The 22797-nt window shown below is 36.6% G+C and overlaps 1 protein-coding gene across 1 annotated transcript; it reads right to left on the minus strand.

The window, feature by feature from the left end:
- Window positions 1-898: 898 nt before the first annotated feature.
- Window positions 899-4662, minus strand: LOC127076064 (rhodanese-like domain-containing protein 4, chloroplastic). Its single transcript, XM_051017614.1, has 8 exons — window positions 3789-4662; window positions 2632-2734; window positions 2442-2528; window positions 2149-2220; window positions 1976-2050; window positions 1808-1888; window positions 1309-1677; window positions 899-1205 (listed from the first exon to the last, which is right to left on the minus strand). Exons 1-8 carry the CDS (start codon window positions 4430-4432, stop codon window positions 1158-1160), a joined length of 1479 nt encoding a protein of 492 aa, XP_050873571.1. The 5' UTR covers window positions 4433-4662; the 3' UTR covers window positions 899-1157.
- Between the last annotated feature and the right edge of the window lie 18135 nt (window positions 4663-22797).

Genomic DNA, 22797 nt, shown 5'->3' on the forward strand with positions numbered 1-22797 from the left:
CATGAAGGAGGCACGAGGGGCATTGGTGTACTGGAGACAGCGCCGAAGACAGGTGAGATTGATTGTCGAGGAGGCAGAGTTGGTAGATGAGAGGTAGTCAGACATACACAGTAGTTTCTTCGTATATAGTAACAATACTATGATCTGTCTTTTATTTTGACAATCTTGCTACTTTATTGGTCTTGATTGTATGACATTTTGACATTTATTGGTATTTTATTTATGTATGATATTTTTTGACTATCTGGAATTATGTACGTAGATTTCTGTTTTTCGATCATATGATATGGTTTAAATCTTCATTTGAATATAGATAAACAAAATATAACATGAAAGACTAAGTTCTCAGATGTTACAAATATTTATATCTGGAATATGCACAGAGATACATCTCGGATACAATTCAAATGCAAATGATTTCTAAGTAAAATGTATTGAATGTTTTAAATTGTCTCAGAGATACATCTCCGGAATATTTCAACGTTTATTCAGAAACTAATGCGTCCGGAGATGCATCTTCAAAAACTTATGGATTGAGAAACTCTCTTTACACAAAGAATATTACTTGGTTTGATTTGTGAGCGTTAACTTAGTCAACATGTTCTTTTATGCATGAAAACAGGTTTTTCAAAACAAGTTTTTCTTACTTATTCATTTTTATATTGATGAAAGTTAGATCGTCAAAAAAGCTAATGAGAAGGATAAAACATCATTAAATTTATGCTGTTTTTGAAAAACTTTAAATAATTAATATTCATCCAATCAAAGAATAAATTGATGTCTTATAGTTTTCCTTGCTTAATTTCTTCATTCTCTTGTTGATTGCAAATCATATTCAGTCAATCCTAAATCCTCAAGCAAGCCTAACACAAACTCTATACTCTATACTCAACTCACATAACACAACCAAAAGTTCAATGCTTTACTAATTCCAAACTTCATGAATCATTACAAAGGCACATTTGAAACCTTATTTGCTTATTCAAAACTGAATGATGTAATATGATACTAAATCACAACATAACAACTAATAGTACAACTACCTCCACAACACAGAGATCAATAACAGAAACAAGACTACTGAGTAGCACAAATAACAAGAATACATGCTGAATATTTTGGATAACTATTTTGCCTGCTATAGGATTCTCTTCACTCTAGGGCTGTGTAGGAGATGGAGATGTTGGAGGTTTGAGATCTGGATACTGCATGTCACAAAAAAGAAGCAAAGTTTGAATATAAAACAAAGAAAAGTTGCAAGAAAATTGGCGGTGAAAAATTCGAAAGAGCGACGGAATAAGACATTACATATGGGTACGGTGAGAGCGGTTTAGGTTGCACCGGAATTGATTCTGCCACGGTTTCAGTTTTTGGGACTGAGTTTATTTCCGGAGCAGGTTCTGCTGCTGCTTGCACCGGAATTGATTCTGCCACAGTTTCAGTTTTTGGGACTGAGTTTATTTCCGGAGCAGGTTCTGCTGCTGCTTCTACTTTGGTCTCGGAGATAACGTCGGGAGGAGTAGCTTCTGCTTTCTGTACGGTCTCGACAATTTCGGGGGTAACTTCTGCTTTCTGTTTGGTGGCACTAGCTGTAGCGAGCTCTGGAACAGTTTCTGTTGGTGCAGGAAGAGCCTTACCGCTGTTGGTGGAGGTTGGTAGAAGAGCCTTTCCGATGTCCTGTTCGCGGCCATTCCATTCAAAGAGAACAATGTTAAAAAGGAAGGGAAAAATAAGAAGAGTCACACGACGTAATCTAAAATTCATCGCATCATAGTTACACATGTAGGTCATGAAAAGTTTCGAGCACCTTTATTTCATCAACAAGCTCCTGAGGAGCAACTTTGGTGTTCAAGAACTCGTCAACTTGTTTTAGTGTTTTTTTCCGGTCCTGTCATCAAATCAACATTTCAATTGTTTGACAGAATTTATGATAATAAACGACATAAATTCTTCTAGCATAGAAAAACAAACTTACCTCGGCAAAAAGAAGCTTCTTGCTTGCAAACTGAACAATTGCAGCAGATCCTACCAGTTGGAGAATTGTTTCTACCTACAAATAGAGTAACGACGCGGAAAATATGTGAGTAGAGGCATACGATAGTGTATTAATGCATATTGCGAAAAAGGCAATAACTCATTTATATCAACCTCAGAAAAAGCTAATGCACCCAATCCAGTAGCTGCAGCAATCCCAAGAGTAACAACCAAGCCATTAGATTCCTGCAATAAGCAACTATTAATCAGAAACAATGAGAAAACTAAAACTTCTTCCTCTTCGACAAAAAACTTCTTTCTCTCCGACGTAATTTGAACACATTCACCATATTCTTTAAAATAACAGAATGATTTTTCCAACAACTTTGCAATCTAAAAGCTAATGGTAGTACTTTGCATCAACATTGAATATTACAACCGCAAATAGATAAACTCAAGATACATACTCCGATTGCATCATTGATAGTATCTGTGAGACTTCCAAAATCAAAGCTCAATGCTTTCTTCGGTTCAATCCAAGGAAGATCGCTATTCTGCAGAGTTCCAGACAATGTGAGCGAGTGTATTGACGAACATCGAAAAACTTAGGATTATGATAAATATGAAAAACAAAAATAGCAAAAGCAAAATAATTACCACCCATCCTCGTGGTCCTTCTGCGCCATCCTTAATTGCATAAGCAGACTTAAATCCATTAAGGGTGACTAGTTCTGCAACCAGTTCAGAGTTCCCGTCAAATCTGGCTTCCATCACAAGTTCACTCAATCAGCCTCAAGTATATTCTTTTGCAAAGTGCAAGAAGAATCAACAAATTTATGTAATTAATTTTCATCACATGTTAAACCAGAAACAACAAATTCGTGTTCACGATTTCGCAAATTTCCCCCCCTACACTCATTTTGAAGCTATACCATGAAACTTCATGATTCTCGCAAGGGATATTATTCAGTCTGTAACACATGGTTGAAGACAACATAGAAATCATTCACAAGCACAGAAAAATAACTTAAAATTGAAGCTTTAAAGGTAATTTATGTTTTTTTCCTTATATGTTCCTTAGTGGATGGAAATACCTATATACCAGATTAATTCAAGAGAAATGGCCATTTGAATGCCACAAACAATGACACAAAAGTCTTTGATGGCGATTGCAATAAACACTAGAAATTCACACGCACAACTGCTAGGTCCCGGATTCGAACCCAAGAAAGGTGTCCAGCCTAACAATATCGGCACTCGTCAATTGAGCTAGGCTTGAATATTCAATTTCAACTCTTACAGCTTTTGCTTTCATGTTTTTGAAAATACATTCTTCCTAACATGTATTACATTTGTTAAATGAGTTTGAATCTAAGTGTTAAGAAATGTAAATGAGCCTCAACCCTACAAAACCGGCTGGTAGAGTGAGTATTGTCTCCTTATAAGGACATGTTGAGGCCATATAGTGTCTGATGTGAGACTCTTAACATCTAGAGCGTGGAAATAAATAGTGGGTGATCTGATATCGTCTCAAAAGATTACTCGTAGTGCCCAAACACATATATACATTACACGGCCCCGAACCTTAGCAATGTGAGACTCTAATATAACTTCAAGACCTTCTTCTCTCTATCACAATTATTTACTACATGAATCTTCCATCTCCTTCTTAGTAATTTAAAATGAACAAAGATATGAAATTGAAAAATGTTTTTAGAAAGTAAACAGACACTAATATACCACAACATTAGCATGAATCACAATTGACAAAATACCAAAATTCTTCAAATAAAATTGATCTTTGTTATACTTACTTGTCAAGAATGAACAATGTAGTATTCTCTGGTTCCTTAAATTTCAAAGAAAGCTTCTTCAAAAACCCTGGCTTATCATCACCTTTATAAGCTATGGACACCGATTTCTTCTTCAAACCCCCCACATTTGGGCCACCAATTTGCCTAATCTCAGACAAACCTCTTATATCAAGCAACTGAGCATTCCCATCAGCACCCAATTTAGCATAAGCATTTTTAGCTGATTCAACTCCCCAAGGCTTAGGTTTCTTCAAAATCTGAGACAAAACCAATGGAACTGCCAAAATAGCAACTCCACCAGCTAGAATTGCAGGGTTCTCAGTTGCAAAGCCTACCACACTCTCTACAAAACCATTAACATCAATGTCACCACCATAGTTTGAAGCACTTGGAGATAGTCCTAATGCTTCTTCATATGTTAAAGCTTTGGCAAATTCACCATGATTAACATTAACATTCACAACTGAAGTTGCTGCAAGGATTAGACCCTTTTGTAAACCCTTTGATAAAAACTCTTTTAGGTTGTGTTTTCTGGTGATTGAAGTGGAAAAGCTTGAAACTTTGCATGAAATTTTTGTGGGGTTTTTTGTTCTATCAGAAAGCACAGAAAGGGGGGTGAAAACAGCAGAATTGAGGGCCTCCATAGCATAATTTGAATTTCACAGAGAATTTTGTGAGGCTCTCAAAGTTTAGAACTTTTATTGAACTATCATATGAGAGTTTAGAAGGTGAATGAAAGGGTTAATATCTTGATGATGATGATTTTGTTTCTTTATGGAATGAGTGGCAAAATGGAGAAGATAGAAAGAGAGGTGTAAAAAGGTAAGAATGTGTTGTTTTGGTGTGATGCAGTGTGTGATACTGAGGTGGTGACGTGTCAAGGGATATATGAGGAAGACTAATGGTTGGTTGACACGTGGAGAATGAAGATGAGATGTGGCTGATGAGGATTGTGGTGAGGTTTTATGGTTTGAAATTGTGTGGCTATGAAAAATGTTTTGTTTGAAGAAGAGAAGTGGTAGTACTATTCTCTATAGAGTGTAGTACGATGTACAAACATCTTCATGAGAACATGGATCTTGATTCCAATTACTTCAAAATTTTTGATGTATGTTTAGGTCAATAGATGGAAGAAATATTTTATAACAGGAGAGAAGAAAATATTTTAGAATATTTAGTGTTTTGTTAAAAAAAATGAAAATAGGCGATGAAGTGATGAAATGGAGTTTATAAGCGATGGTTAGAATTATGATATATTGATCGAACATTCGATGCGTTGGGTTGAATATTTAAAATAACGTAAATTGGTTTTTATATAATATAGGCGATTAAAATTGTTCGTGTGTGATTCGGCATTCCTGTGTGGGTTGGTGTTCGATTAGATCCAACGGTGAAAGATGTGATGGAGAGTGTGATCGTGTGTCCTCGGCAAGGGCAGCGATCCACCTGTTTCGTGCGCCTTCTTCTTCGACACTCGTTACTAGGCCTTCTATGTGGGCCTTGCGGGTGACCCATAATAGTTTCCCCCAAACTCTTTTAATCTTTTTTGTTTCATACTTTGGTGAACTTTCTCATCATATACCAACTATTGTGGGGGCGCAAAGTTTGTCTTTATATTGACCATGTACTTATACATACGGTATTTTATTTTATGTGTTTGTAACCTCTTTTGATATGAACAACACTCAACTCAGAGTTCAAAAGGAAATAGGAGACAACTCTGTCTTGTGGGTGGATCAAGAGACGATGAATATCATTTCTTCCTTCATCGGTGACGGCAATCATGATCATGCCTTTACTGCAATGGGTTCCTCCTTAGATTGAGGAATGCTCCCTCCCTAAAGGGATAAAAGTATATGCAACAAGTATGATGAGTGTGTCATCCCTCTCCCAGAGTGCTTATTTTCTTCAATAGGTTTATGACTCCCCTTTAACGACTTTAAGGTGGGTGTTTTAAATCATCTAGTAATTTCTCCTTCACAACTGAACCCGTTGAGTTAACCTTATATCAAAGTTTTCTAGTACTCGTTTCAATACGAGAAAGGTGTTCCATCTTTGACACTCTTCTTCATCCTTTCTAAAGCCCAACGATGTTTTTCTGATTCTACCTGGCGTCAAGGTCTGATCTCTCTTAGACAGAGTACCAAGATGTTTGAGGTTTATTCGGAGTGTGTGAAGAACTGCAAGAGCTAGTGCTACCTGGTTAGCCCCCTTACTGAGTTGGCTCATGCTAACATATGCAACATAGACTTTGAGCCGCCTTATCAATGTTTTGATAAATTCTCCATGTTATGGCGCTAAAGTCTTTTTTTTTATGAATGTCGGGTCTTATGTCTATAAATTGGACTACTTGTCCTAAGAAGAAACTTATATGAAGAGGGAATTGGTAGCATTCTTTGAAAATTCGGGCTTTGTGGATGGTGTTTCTCCTTTGGAGGAGGAACCAAGGAAACAAAAGAAGCGCTTCTTAGAGACGCATTTACTAGTGGAAGATGGTACAAAAAGAGAGGATAGGCAAGTCATATTTGGTGAGTAATGTGGGAGACTTCCTCTTTTCTTTCGGGGCTACTTAGATCACTACTATTGCCTAATTTTAATTAATCCTTGGTTTATATATAGGATGAAATTTTATAACATAATGTTATAGATGAAGACAACACATATGGTTTCCCCTGCCTACAATTATTGTTGTTGTGTTGGCTATAGAAAGAATTCTGAGTACAAAGTCCCTTGTTAGTCTTACCGAGCCTAACCTTCCTGTACCGGCCCAGACGGAAGTCCAAAAATCTTTGGAGTGAGTCGTGGTGGAAAATTTTCTATGTTCATCCCCGTTTGTAATCGAATGGAGTAGTGTGACAAATAAAAACTTATGAAGGCCTAGTCGTGGTGTATGTTAAACATCGACCACATTCACTTATGGCTTGTTCTAGTCTGCAGATGGCTAGGTGTCGCATTACGCGAAAAACCGGCGGGAAAAGAAAGAACAACAGAGCCGCCACCGTGCGTTATTTATCCCAAAAGAGGGAAAGGAAACGCTCGAAGTAAACCTAGGAAAGAAAATGGTCTCGCGACCAAAGGGGATGGGTTCGGGAGTCGGTTATGCGAAGGGAAGGTGTTAGGCACCCTACGCATCCGTAGTACTCTACGGGATCCACGCACAAAAGGAAGGAATATTGGTTGCTAAACACTGCTCAAACTCACACACACACTGGCTGAGAGAGACACAAGAAACAGACTGAAACTGACTTGGCAGGATGTCGTATCCTGGGCCTACTTAGTCTATCAGGCATAGACATCAGAGTCGAAGTAGTTCGGACTGGGGAGACGACACATGCTCGCTAGGATGTCGCATCCTATGCATACGTATCTTCTCGGACGAGAGAAGAATCAGAGCATTCGTAGCTCGGCTGACACGCACACAAACAAAATAAAGCAAAGGCAAACATGGAGCCCGACTGCCAATCACTGGACTTATGTCAGCATCCGAACCTAAACACACGCACACTGGAACCCAAATGCCAATCGATGGACTTACATCGGCTTCCAAGCACACAACAACACAACAGGTTGATAGGGAGTCGGGGACTCGAGCCTATAACTGTCAAGCACACACACAAAAGGAAAAAGGCGCCCGGAGAGATCAGCTCAATCTCCTGCCTACATACTTCATCTGGTGTGAAGATCAGGGCGATGTAGTTCCCCTACGCAGGGACAAGGATCTAGCCTAACCAGATAACAGAGGGAGACACAACACTAGGGAGACTACGACTCGAGCCTAGATGTTGTCATGCAAAGTCAACCCTAAGTTAAGGTTTCTAGCTAGATGGCACAAGGGCCAACCTATCTTAACAGACACAGGAAAAAGCAAAGTCTCGATTGCAACTAGGGAAAGAGAAAGGGGAGGTCTCGATCGCAACGAGTGCGAGAGAAAAGAATTAGTGTTAGTGGTTAGTCAAACTCGGCAAGACATCGCGTCTCGTGCCTACGTATCTCATCTGAACATGAGAATCAGAGTTGCCGTAGTTCGGCCAAACAACTCTAAACGTGGCTCACACAAGGGTTAAGCCACACAGACTTGACTTGCACAGGAAGCAAGTCAAGCACAACCTACCTTGCACAAGGGCAAGTCTAAGCTAAACCTAAGGAGGCAAAGCAAGCAAATCAATCACAGGAAGCACACTCTATATACATACAAGAGGCTCAAGCAAAAGGTTAGGCACTAAGGCCAACTGGAATAGGGTAAGTGTTGCTCTTAACCTTGCCATTGAGGGGCTAAGGTGAAGCAGATGAAAGGATGAAGTGAGGATGAGACCTCACAGCTCTTATCCCTGGCCAGGGAGAGCTAATAGACAAATGAGCATGGGTCCAGAAAGTGGGAACCCTTCTATACTCGAAGACTCTGACACTGTACACTTTGTACAAGATCTTGGGTTTGTATCCCAATGCATCAACATACAGCAGTGTGAGCAGAGGGATGACACAACAAGAGTAGTGGGGGATAGATTGCATATCCCTACCTTCCACCAATTGCCTTTTTGAAGGACTTTCAATATGTACAGGGACAAGATTTAAACATACACAAACATGGCCTCTTAAGGAGGACTTCAGACAGTTTGCCCGGTCAAATAACAGACCGGGTCTCCAGACTACATGAAGTAAAAGAGATTATACCTCAAGCAAGTTGCTAAAAGCAAAGCAAAGCAAGTTCAGAGAACTTAAGCAACTAAAGTACCTGAAAAAGTCAAAACAATCAGCAAACAGTTCAAAAGTTTAAATCAAAAGGAATTGGTAAACAGTCAACACAGATGGTCAACTGTGCAAGGCATAAGACTCAAACACATGAGTCAAACCTACAAAACAAAGGTTAGCATATGATAAAACAATCAAGTCCAAACAAGTTTGAATGATCTTTGAGGCATTGGTGCTTAACCTGAAACAGGAACTCAATTGTAAGCTCAAAAGACCACTAGGACTAGCCTAGGGTCAAGGATGAAAGAAAAAAGTTAAAACAGCAAAGAAAAGTCAACCAAAGTCAAAGTCAAACATTTAAGAAGCTATCACAATTGGGCCCACATTCACATCATGCATTATCATCATTTCATGAACATTTGAAGTCAAAGTAAGGCAAATGAAAGCACAAAAAAGTCAACAGAATGACTTGCATCAAAAGTCAACCCAAACAATCTCAAAAATCATCAAATAAATCACATTCAATCCTAACATCTAGAATTGCAAGCATGTTAAATTTCATTGCATTTGGATGAGAGGAAGGCAGTCAATGAAAATCAAGAAGTCAACATGATTTCAAGTAAGCACAATGAAAGTCAACAAACATGGGTCAACTTCAAAAAATCATATCAAATTGAAAACAGATGAGAAATGAATGAGATTAACACCAATGCAAAGCTCAGAATGTCTAGTTATTACATATGAAATTTCATGATCAAACAATATGGTATGAGAATTTCCCAAATGATATGGCAATGTGTATCACAAAAAGTCAACATTTGACTAGGCAGGGAAGAAAATTCTCAAATAAATGGAAAACAGCACAATCAATTCCAAGAAAATTCACACATGAATTAGACATGTAAGGGAGGGATCATGCAAAATTTGGGGTCATTTGGATGTAAGGAAGCATGCCATTGAAAATCAAGAAAATGCATATCATTAGTGTGACACTAAATGCAAACCCTAACTTCAAAAAATCAAAGCTCTCAATCCACATATGATAAATGCACAAACTTTATATGGAAACAAAGGTAAATGAGTCTAGTTCCTCCACAAAAAATTTCAAGACCAAAGGATGCAACATGAGTATTTCACAAAAAGATTGGCAATATGTATCATTTTTGGTCACATAACATAAACCCTAAGGCCAATTAATATCCAATGATCAGAAAAAATATTAAAAATCAAGGTAAAAAACTAGACATTTTCATGAGTTTGATGCAAAAAATCCCATAATTTTTGGAGTTAAAATGAATTAAATATGAATTATGGAAGTTGAGTGAATAAATGAGATAACATGAACAAAAAGGATGAATCAAATGGTCAAAGTAGTTGACTGCATGGCAATTTTGTAAATACCCCAACTACTAATCAAAACGCAGAGTTTCACATGGCCAAACGAAATATTCTAATTGGCTATCCCTCAATGGAACAGTACACGCAGGGAAAACAACAACATCAACCAATCGAAGCTCATTCTTCTGGGCAGATTTTCATGTTCATGCAACCTAGGGTTTGGTTAAACATCATGCAATTCATCATCTTCAACAAACAAAATTCGAACCAAGCATCACTCAAAAGCATGGCATGGGAATGGTTCATGCAACATCAGATGACAACAAGACAAGCAAGATCATGTGAATTTTCTGGGCAGAACAAGAGGGATTTTGGAACAGCAGGGCATCATGCAGCCAACACCAACAGACCAACATTCAAACAAGCATCAGACAATAGCATGGTATTGACTTTCATACAACTAAAGCAATAGTAAACCAACACATTCATGTAAATTTCTGGAAAACTATCTAGGGTTTATCATGGCAGTATGATCTTCATCATCAACATCTAATCATAAAAACAATATGCCCAGAAATCAAAGATAGGTACACCAATCAAGTCATGTACATCAACATTTCAGTAATAGATTTCATGAAATCAGCTTAAACAAACCAAATCGAGCTAAAACACATTTGAGCATAAACAATGAAATTCGATTTTCTCACAGCATGGTGGATCATTTAGCACGATACAAGTTTCATAATGCTCAGCAATATAGGAACTACACAAAGCATAGCATGGATTTGGAAAATGAAAGAGTCGAAAACCAACCAATATGAAGAGCAGAAGAGGATGCAGCAACTTTCTGGCTTGTATGAGCTTGAACAGATGTGTATTATGCTCCTATATGATGGATGCTTGAAAGCTTGGAACTTAACTATGTCAATTTCAGCTTGAAACCACATCTGCCATTGTTGAGCTTTGGAGAAAAAACAGAACGTGGGGGGCTTTACAGTAGGGGAATGGTGGTTCAAAGAGTCTACAAATGATGGTCAGAACTTGGAGGAAGCAAGAGCATTCGAGGGCCTTTGGAGCTTTTGGTCAGAAATGGCCTTCGAGCAAAAATGCAAGAAGAAAGAAAATGAGAGTATTCTGTTGGCTGCTGTGTTTCTCTAGGTTTAGAAAATGCAGAAAAAGTCCTTATATGTGACTGTTTAGCAAGGCTTAATCAAGTCCTAAGTTGGATTAGCCTAAATGAACCAAAGTGCAAATTGCTAAGTTTGTGCAAGTGGATAGTGGAGGGTGCATGGCTGCACGATTATGGGCCTCAAACAGGCTGTACATGACCAAAATATTTGCTGTTTCACATTGCTTAATGAATTGCTAACCTTGCTTTTACTTATGAAACCAATTTGCAAAATTTACTTATTTTGACCAAGTTGGCAAGGAGGTGCATGGTCTGGCCAAGTTAGGGCTCTAGACAAGTTGCAAATGACATATAAAACCATTTCCCAATAGCCAAATATGTTGAAAAGTCTTAATTCAAAAAGTCAATGGTTGGTCAAACTTGATTTTTAAATGAAATAGGTCAAAAAATGCCATTTTGATTGGCAAGGTTTTGGTATATGATGTTTATATTTTTGGAAAGAGGAGGAAAAATGTGGTTTGTAGGAAAAAACCCCACCAAATTTGGCCTTATGGTTCAAGAGATATGGCTTGTTGAAGTTCACAAATTTCTGAAAATGATTTGATCATATCTTGACAACCATGCATGGGATTTGAGAGTTCTTGGACTTTTTGAAAATGGGAGAACAAGATCTTCAACTTTCATGTTGGGCAAAAATTCATTTGAAGCTTGTATCATGATGCAAGTTGAGGATCAAGAAGTTTCCATTTTTGGCAGTTAAAATTACAGGTCCACTTTCTATTTTGGGAAATTTTCTGATTGGCTTCAAATTCTTCAATGAGGTTGATTGCCATGACACATGAGGTCTATTAGGACATGAATAAGCTCTCTCAAACCATTTCCATCCATCAAAACCAAAGAATCAAACACAGTTGACCAACTTTGACTTTTCTAGGGTTTTGGACTGACTGTGCACTGACTGATGAATTCCAAACCCTAATTCCTTGAGACCTTGACTTCAAATGATGTCCCAAGTTGTATGAACTCTTGATTATTGATCATGGTGCCCAAATTCCACAAGAATGGCCACCATCCACTGCTTTGACTGACTGTTGACTTTCTAGGGTTTTTGCCTGGCTATGCATTGACTGATGACCTTTGAGCCTTCAACCCTTGACTTGAACACTTCAGATGGACCTCCAAGTCATGTGAACTTGTTGGACAAACCCTAGGGCCTTGATTCCTTGAGAAACACCCTTGCTTGATTGGTTGACTGATCTCCTGATCAGTTTGACCTAATTCTTGCTTGCTTGCTCTTGAGGCAACTGGGGACAATGCAAATGCTATGCAATGGATCATGATATGCTATGACTTAATATGAAATGGTATGTACAAAGATAGGTGCAAATTTGAGGTGCTACACTAGGAAGTTTCGATCTTCTATTTTTGATGAGGATTACAAATATTTTTCGGGCAAGGTTGAGGTCGTTCGTCAAGAGGACTTAGCGGAACTAGCGCACTAAACTCATCATTTGTCATATATTTTGGCCTTAAGTGCCTCTAAAAGGATATATGTTTTCATTTCTGGCCGTCTTTCGAAGTAAGAAGAAGTGTTTCATGAACGTGTTATTGCTCTTACCATTAAGCGGAACTGATACATGTGAGAGCTTAATAAGGAGATCGCCTTGCTATTGGAAGTAGGGTCGGTAAACAAACTTTCGCGTACCCTGACTTTCTGGCCGAAAAGGTGCAATCACTTGTGCAATAGATGAAGATGGAGGATGAAACTCTAACCTCTACTCATACGGCTTTATCTAAGACCGATGTTGCACTTGCTAAAGAAAACCATGCATTGAATTCGTCTCGTAATATGGTGTAGGAGTTGGATTTGTCTCTTAGCAATGCTCGAGAAGATTGGAAGAAAGGTGAAGATGACCTTCACGAGATGCATCTTAAAAACCTTACCTTATCTAAAGAGTATGTGAATTCGATTGAAGACAATTTCTCCATCCTACAAATATATAATACAAGAAATTTTGATGTTCTAAAAAAGTCTACAATATCCTTGTATGATTATCTGCCACCACATCAAAATGGGGGCAAATTGTGTCCAAAATTTTCATATTGTAACTTGATGACTCACCAAGTTACAATTTTAGCATTAAGTTTGTTCTTTTAAAATTGTTACTCTTGCTTTCATTTTCCTGGTTAACATTCAACCAAATGTATAACTTGTGAAGACAAGCTTCCTACAAGATTTTGATGAAGACAACATATCAAGCTCTCCATAACAAAAGAATGGAAAAAGAAGATCACTTCAACATTGCTCAAGTTTTCATGGATCTAATATAGGTATATGAAATTCTTGACAATATACTCCTAGTGCTAAAAAGTTTTATCTTGCATTAAAATAATCATTCTAAACCTTTTCTATCATGATTATTTATTTTAAAATATTGTTTAAAAAATTGCATGTTCAAAAGTTTTTTTAACTTAGAATTTTTTTCAATATTTTGGACATGTCAATCGATTGATGCCTTGAAACAATCGATTGATCAAACTTTCTGTTTTAACATTTTTCGTTTTTCAAACTGAACCAATCAATTGATGTTGTATGTCAATCGATTGATCTTAGTATATTTTTTCATTTTTTAAGTTGTGTCAATCGATTGGTTATGTGGGTCAATCGATTGATGCTCGAAATTTTTTGAAAAATCTGAAAAATTATTTCACCATTCTTTACACCATTTCATCATAACTTTTCATGGTAAAAGCTTGCATCTTTTCATGATCAATTATCTGATTTCATTTCTAAACATTTCCATGTTATGATTGAAGGGATGCATTCATACTATAAATAATTCTTATATTTTTATTACAAATTTCACCTCTTTCAAATAAATTTGCAAAATCTATACATTCATTTTTCATCTATTTCTCATATTAAGATACTTTTGAAAAATAATTTTCATATCATTTTCTTCAAAAGTACTCTTGAGCACTTAGAGATTATTTTGTTTTTGAAATTTCATATTGAAAGAGAAGAAGATTCTAATCAATTGATTAAAGTCTTATACAATACAATTACTCATATATTCATTCAATTACTTTGTAAAATCCTAAGTACCAAGGATTGTTTGGTTTTAGGTGTATTACTTATAATCCAGGATTATTGGATATAAGTGTCAAGAAAAGGAATGATTATTTTCTTTTCTTGTGAGTTAATTTTTCAAGATGATTGTTCTTGATTACTTAGTTAGAGGCTTGTTCTAGGAATCTAACATTATAGTGAATTCTCTTTCGTGTTGAAAGGGGAACGGAGTACTCTCGATCTGTGAGGGGAACCACTATACATCTTGGTGTTGTTTACTTTCCGCACTTTACCGCTTTTCATCACATAAGCATCTCAAGAAAGTCAAAATCAATAAACCGGAAAAAAACCGGAAAATCATCTAAGTGCCTCATTCACCCCCCCCCCCCCCCCTTCCCCTCTAAGGCACTCCTTAAACTTACATTTGATATCAGAGCAGGTTATAGGTAACCTATTCCTAAAAGATCTGCATGGCTTTCGCAAGCACGAATCCGGTTTTCAAAGACGGTGGAAGTAGTAACAAACCACGACTTTTCTCTGGAGAATACTTTGATTTTTGGAAGATCCACATGAAGGCACATTTAGAAGCCCAAGGAGAAGGCATATGGGAAGCCGTTGAAGATGGTCCGCATAATCCTATGAGTGTGGTCAATGGCATTGGTACTCCAAAGATAAAGAGTTCGTATGATGAAGATGATAAGAAAAAAAAATCTTAAATGAAAAGAAAGCAATAAACATTCTTCAAAGTGCTTTAAGCATGGACGAGTTCTTCCGCATATCTCAATGCAAATCAGCGAAACAAATACGGGACACCTTAGTGGAGACACATGAAGGCACTGCCTAAGTAAAGAGATCAAGGTTGAATACATTAAGTCAAGAATATGAGATGTTTAGAATGCTGCCCGGAGAATCCATCGTGGCGCTACAAAAGAGATTTGTTCACTTGACTAACCACTTGATTGCTCTCGGAAAAACATTTACAAATGACGATCTCAATCTTAAAGTACTAAGATCATTGACTCGAGAATGGCAACCGAAGGTGACGGCTATCTCCGAAAAGAAAAGTCTTTCAACAATGACGTGCGCATCACTCTTTGGCAAACTTCAAGAACGTGAGTTAGAACTTGGTAGGCTTGAGAAACATGAAAGTCAAGAAAAGAAATATAAAGGAAGTGCCTTGAAGGTAGACTCAAAAGAAGATAAAGATGATGACGCATTGGAGGAAGATGAAAATTTCATGCTCCTTATTAAAAGGCTTGGTAAGTTCTTTAACAAAAATGATAAATCCTTTAACGCTAAAAAGAATAGACATTTTAGGAAAAAGGATACCACCACATCTACGCAAGATATAACATGCTACGAATGTGGAAAGCAAGGCCACATAAAGCCGGAATATCCTAAACTTTCAAAAAAAGGCGGATTCAAGAGCAAAAAGGATTTCAAGAACAAAAAGGCATATGTTGCATGGGAGGACAATGAAATTAGTTCTTCATCCGGATCGGATAGCGAGGAATGTGAAAACTTGGCGCTCATCATTCCGATGATGAATAAGAGGTTAGTAATGATTTTTCTCTTTTTGATGATGATGCACAAGGTGCAATTAATGAATTGTTAAATGAATGCAAAATTATTTATAAAACTATATCATCTCAAAATAAACAAATTTCTTCCTTGGAAGAAAATATTGAAAGTTTTGAAAAAAAAAATTGAAAATGAAAAACAAAAAATGATTAGTGAAAAGAAGAATTTTGTATGTCTAAAGTGTGAGTCTCTCTCTTTCCAAATTGTTCAACTTAAAAGAGTCCTTGAAAGGTATGAAAAAGGACAAATTGGTTTGGAAGGGGTTCTTAGCCAACAAAGGTACTCAAATGACAAAAGTGGACTATTGGTTACTCCAAATTTTCTAAACCAAGTTCAAATAAAACTATTTTTGTTAGGCATAAGGATCAATCTCCAAAAGAAAGAGTCAACACACCAAAATTTGTGCATCAACGTCCTAAAAAGAAAAGGTTTACAAAGAAAAAGTCTTATGTTCCTAGATATAAAAGATATTTTGAACCAACTTGTTTTTATTGTGGTATTATTGGCCATACACCTAATGCTTGCTATGTTAGAAACTTTAGAGTAGCAAAGGGGCATTATGTATGGGTTGAGAAAGGTACTAATTACGAAGGACCCAAAGCAATTTGGGTACCTAACAAAACTTAATTTTGTTTTGTAGGTATGCTTGAAGGCCACATCAAACCTTTGGTATTTGGATAGTGGGTGCTCCAAGCATATGACTGATGATGTGCACAAATTTTCAGATCTAATGCTTAAGGCCAAGGGTTATGTTACTTATGGAGATAACAACAAAGGAAAAATTCTTGGCATAGGAAAATTAGGTGCACTAAATTTCATATCCATCGAAGATGTGCTATATGTCGAAGGACTAAAGCACAACCTCTTAAGCATAAGCCAACTTTGTGACGAAGGATTCAAAATAAGGTTCACAAAAGATGAATGTTTAATTGAAGACGAAGTCACACAAGAGATAATGCTTATAGGTAAGCGAATTAATAATATTTTCATGATTTCCCTTGATGATGTTTCTTTGAAGGTTAAGTGTCTTGTGGCAAATAACAACGACTCATGGTTATGGTATAAGAGATATGTTCACATTCACATGGAGCACTTGAATAAGTTAGTAAAACATGACCCTGTCATTGGATTGCCAAAGATAAAATTCATCAAAGATAGACTTTGCGATGCTTGTCAAAAGGGGAAGCAAACCAAATCATCTTTCACATCCAAGAATGTGGTGTCCACTTCTAGGCCACTACAATTGTTACATATGGACTTATTTGGTCCATTAAGAACAAGAAGCTTCGTAGGTAACTTATATGCTTTAGTTATTGTTGATGATTATTCTAGATATACTTGGACATTCTTTTTAGTGCAGAAAAGTGATGCATTCAAAGCGTTCAAGAAGTATGTGTCGCATCTCAAAAAATACGATCCCTCGCGATGGTCGCGGAAAAATTTAGTGTTCGAACAGAGTCGCCACCAAACTTTATTTATCCTAATGAAGGAATAGGAAAATATCGATAAAACCTTTAGAAAATGGAATAATGGTCGTCGCAACCATATTCGGGTTCGAGAGTGGATTACGCAAGAGGAAGGTATTAGCACCTCTTGCGTCCGTTGTACTAAACGGGAACCTTTTAGTACTAATTTGTGTTTCGAGTGTTAATTTATGTTTTTTTGTCTTATTCGAGTTATAAATATATTGAAAATAGAAATGGATGAGAACCTCAGAAAGGAGAAAGGGGAGGTTCTTTATTAGTGTACTCGCGAAGATACAACAATCTCTTGCCTACGTATCCTTATGGTATAATAAGGAAATCAGAGCATTCGTAGTTCGGGGAACTACGGTTGGTTGGTGTCTTTTAGTGAAAAACTGTTTAGATCGCGTTCTAAAGATCAAACGTTGGCTTGTCTACTCTTGGCGGAGGCTTAAGTTTGTAGTGCGCATTAGAAGAGATTAAACAGTGTTCTTTCTGAAAAGAGTTTTGATCACACGAGGGTGACAAGTTGGATTAATATGTTTGATGTTTTGTTTGATTGGTTTTAATCGCACGGGGGCGAGAAAAGATAGATTTGATGTGTCGAGATATTTTTGGTTGGATGACAATTACTCAGATAGTCGAGTAAGACAACTCGTATCCTAATAATCGGGAAAGGGAATAGAAGACTCTAGACCACTTTCTTTTTCCTCCTTAATTGTAAAAAGATTTTAATAATGATTAGTGTGTTTTGACTGGATGAAGAATACTCGGATAATCGAGTAAGACAACTCGTATCCTCATAATCAAGAAAGGGAATAAAAGACTCTAGACCGCTTTATTTTTCATCTGAGTGATTATGAAAATAAGTTTGCGTATGGTTGATGTATTTTAGAATAAGTGACAAGTGCTCGAATGGTTGAGTAAGACAACTCATATCCAAGCATTTGAGGAAAGGAATCGAAGGCTTAAGACCATCTCCCTTTTCGTATAATTTATTATGAAAATGATTTGATTAGGTTATATGTTTGTGGAAAAATAACAATTGTTCGACTGACCGAGTAAGAGAACTCGTATTCAAACAATTGGGGAGAGAAGTTGAAAACTCAAAGTCATCTCCCTTTTCATTTAGCTTAATATGAAAATAATTTGATTTCATCGGGGTTTGGAAGTTTGTAGAGGAACGACAATTATTTGACTAACCAAGTAAGAGAACTTGTATTCAAATAGTCGTGGAGAAAAAATTGAAGACTCAAAGTTATCTCCATTTTGGTTTCTTGTTATAAAAGGATTTGATTTGTTTGTGCTTAAATGGATTAGAAATGACGACTATTTGACTAACCGAGTAAGAAAACTCGTATTCAAATAATCGAGGAGAGGAGTTGAAAACTCAAAACCATCCCCCTTTTCATTTTTAAATGAAGTGTTATTTAACTGTGATTAAGTATTTTAATTTAACTTTTATAAAGAATATTCGATGTCGGATCGAGGTTTTAAAATTTGCATTTTTGTGAATGAATTGAATTTATTTAGTGAATAATCCATCTAATCGATTAATTAAAACCGAATAGGTCTCATTGTAAGAAGGCCCAAGAGTAAGCCATGTGACGTTGATGGCGATGCTTTTACAAGCGATCGACTTACAAAGGTGTTTTGAAAATGGGCTCGACTTTGAATCGAGAAATATGTGATTTATTTTTGAAATTGGTTCAAATGATTTTAAATCGGTGAAAATGACATAATCTTGTCACAATTGTAACACACCATACATATGCATTCAAGACTTGGTGCAAATAAGTAGGTACCAAATAATAATGCACACACATTCCACAAAATATGCATTCAAGACTTGGTGCAAATAAGTAGGTACCAAATAATAATGCACACACATCCCACAAAAATGAGCTATTATTTAAATTATAAATGATAGTAACAATAATATTATTAATTAATTAATTAATTAATGGATTATTTGGTTAAATAATATAAGTGATTAAATAGTGATGATATAAATAAATAATTAAATAACTATCATTAGGGATTAATAACAACAATATATATATATATATATATATATATATATATATATATATATATAATTTTGAAAGAAAGTAAATGAAATAAATGAAATGAAAGTAAATAAAATATTTAAATATTGTAAAATAATTAAGTAATTATCATTAGGAATTAATAACTATCTAATATATATATTTTATAAGTATGTATGAAAAATATAATAAAAAAGGAAAGAACAAGTCAAAAAATAAAGAAAATGGGCTGGTATAAAGTGAGGCCCAAATTTGGGCGCTACTGAATAACAAATGGGGGTTTTATTGGCAAAAAAAGTCTTTGGGCCCAATTTGGGTTGGCCCAAAACAAAATCAGTAAGGCCCTTAAGGCCTGGTCAACTGTTGACCTCCATGGAGGCTCTTGACCGTCATATTTGGAGACTTGACCCAGTCAGCAGATCAAATGGATGGATTGAGAGGGTGCACCACCATACAGTGGGGGGGATCCACACGGGATCCCCTGGTTGACTCAGTGTAGCGGTGTATTCGTTACTATATGATCTATTGATTAAATCACAAGCAATGTATACAATGAATATAGAGTCGCCACCGCACTTTTATTTATCCTAAGGACTGGTTAAAAAGCGAACAAAAACCTAAGAAGTTTTACACGTAGAAAACTAATGAAAAAGATCAGAGAGTCTGGATAAGGGGTAAATTACGCAATGGGAAGGTGTTAGGCACCCATCACGTCCTAGGTACTCCTAGGGAGCCCTTTTCACACTTGTTGTATAAGAAAATATTTATTTGTTTTGACATATTGTGCAAACATGAATGGGATGATGAGAAAAGAATATACAAGTTAGTTATTTTTGTGTTCGAACGGATGAACCCGTTGCCTACGTACCTTCCATCAAAGGTAAGGATCAAAACGCCGTAGTTCGGCTAAAAGATTTCCAAAAATTAGTGGATTCAATTTTAAAACACAAGCTCAAAGGTCTTACGTTACCCACGGGAGAAAACTCAACCTTAAGAAACAACAAGTCCACCATGTGAGAAAAGCTTCAACTTGCTAGAGAGGGGTTAACCCTATAATAAGCAAGGAAGACTTACAATTCAATCAACTAAGGACAAATAGGTGAGATTAATATTAACCAACTAGGGTAAATCAGACCTATAGCTAATGTATGAAAACTTAACAAACATGGACAAAGCCACAAAATCATTTGAATGGGTGAAGTTATTTGGATTATTTACAAAAAGGTCAAAGTATGATTAAAGTCAATTCAAAATGAAGTATTTACAAAAATGAAGTTTGGAAAATCATGGACTTAAGGTCCAAGTTTCTAATTTGGAAAGAGGTGAGAACGTTTGCACAACACTTATTTCAAGTTTTTAAAAGTATGTGTGAAAAGTTTAGGACACAATGGGATGAATGGAATGGTGGAGTGAATGTAAAACTTCTTAGGAGGGTCCACCTCTTGAAATCATATAGAAGATGATTCAAGTGGGTCCTTAGGAATAGGCTACAAATGAGCAATGAACATGGTAACAGATGAAAGTAAATAAAAGCGGATACTGGATGCCACTCAATGGTCTTATACCTGTCTCCTAAAACAAGTAAGGATATCAGAAGCCACTCTATGGACTTACACTAATCTCCATCAGAATAAAACAAAAAAACAAAACAGGGAAGTCAACTGCCAATCTATCTGGACTTATGTTAACCTCCACAGTATGATCCTAGGAATACAAATGCCACATCACAGGGACTTACAATGAATCCTCACATACAACAACAATGCTCAAACAAAGAGCAAAGAAGATATGAGTGACCAATGAGGTCTTACACTCTATCTCTTCCATGTCACAGGAACAAAAGCCAATCAATATGGACTTACAATTGTCCTCAATGGGAAAACATCAATGTCACAAGGACAAAAGAACTGATCATGCACTGATGGCAAACAAAGATGATAAATGCACAACGGCAATCAATGACAGTAAATGCACAATGGCAATCAAGTAATCATGTATAAATGAATCAAGTAATCAATCACATAAATTCAAGTAGCACACACTATAACCATTCAATGAGGCTCAAGCAAAAGGGTTTGACTATGAAAGTCCACTGTAAGAGGTAAGTGTCGCTCTTAACCTTGCCATTGAGGGGCTAAGGTGAAGCAGATGAAAGGGTATGAGGGGTGTGCCTCATTGCTTCTATCTCAAGTCCGAGAGAGCATGTAAATATAAGAATGTGGGGGAGTTCAGAAAGATGGAACTCTTTCCCCAATTGAAGACTCTATAGATCTTGGGTTTGGATCTCAATGCTACAACCATGTAATGGGAGCAAGGAGAAGACTCACAGAATAGTGGGAGATAGGCTACATATCTCTTATATCCACCAATTGCCTCAAATGAGGACTTTTCCTGCTTGGGACAAATATAAACAATCACAAACAATGCCTCTTAAGGAGGACTTCAGACAGTTTGCCCGGCCAAATAACGGGCCAGGTCTCCAGACTACATGAAGAAGAAGGTTCTATACCTCAAATGCCAATTGCTTATAAGCAAAGCAATGCAAGTTCTTAAGAGAACTGAGCAACTAAGGGTACCTGGAAAAGTCAAACAGAATCAGCATCCCAACATAAACAAAACAATAACATAAGAACCAATCAACAATCAAACAACAATGTGCAACATGTGCATAGCACAAGGACCAAGTGAACCAAGCCCTACAAAACAAACAATTGGTCAAATGATTTCAACTCAATTATGCATCAACCTCCTTAAGGCATTAGCTTTTTAACCTTCTTGAGGAGCAGTACGCGATTCGTGCGTTTTTTGGCCGTTATTCAATGAAACAGGTGGAGCATATCCGTTAGGAAGATGATCGGTGAAGAGATTTCAGCTCACAAGTGCACGATCATGGAGAAACTTCCGATTGCCATTGAAGAATGAAGCTTGGACAGTTGGAGATTCTACACGTTTCTTGATCCAATACCTGAAAACAGAACTTCAAAAGCAACTACAGATGATGAATTCACCAAGAACTAGCACGAATCTTGAAGGATTGTTGATGAAAGATTGGAAAATGTCAATATGCTATGTGTAAAAAGTGAGAAAAAATGGAAGAATTTCTTGAGATTTTTCTGTTGAATCTGTGAATTATGATTACTGTCTTGAGAAAACAGTTATAGTTAACTATATATACTACCACTTAATCAAACAATTAATCCTAATTAGTGAAAAAAAGTGATTAGCAAAAAATGAGTTTATGTGTATTTTGGCCCTTATGCCCTTGGATGCTTAGAAGCAATGCAATAGTAATTTATCCTTTTGAACAAGTCACAAATCTCATTTGGAAGCTGATGGAATTAGTCTCATGTCCAAATTCTTCATACTTCTCAATTTCACTATGTGATGTTACTTTGTCCATTTTTTCAAGTTCATTTCAAAAGCTAATTTCCAAACCATGAAGCCTTGGCATGTTATGAGTATTCCAACAAGTTTCAAATGCCATTTGTGAGGTGTTGCAAAAATCCCCATCCAAAAATTCCAATTATTTCACAAGTTGGACAATTTTGCCCCTGGTTCATTTAACAGTCCAGTTGAAATTTGACCTTTTGCATTGACCTTTTTTGAAGAAATCCAATTATGCACCATGAAAGTAAATGTCAAATGGAGTTTGTGCATATAAAGAACATTCAATTTGGACAATCCATGTGGA

This window comes from Lathyrus oleraceus, chromosome 4 (genome assembly GCF_024323335.1).
Source record: "Lathyrus oleraceus cultivar Zhongwan6 chromosome 4, CAAS_Psat_ZW6_1.0, whole genome shotgun sequence".
In the NCBI taxonomy this organism is placed as follows: Eukaryota; Viridiplantae; Streptophyta; class Magnoliopsida; order Fabales; family Fabaceae; genus Lathyrus; species Lathyrus oleraceus.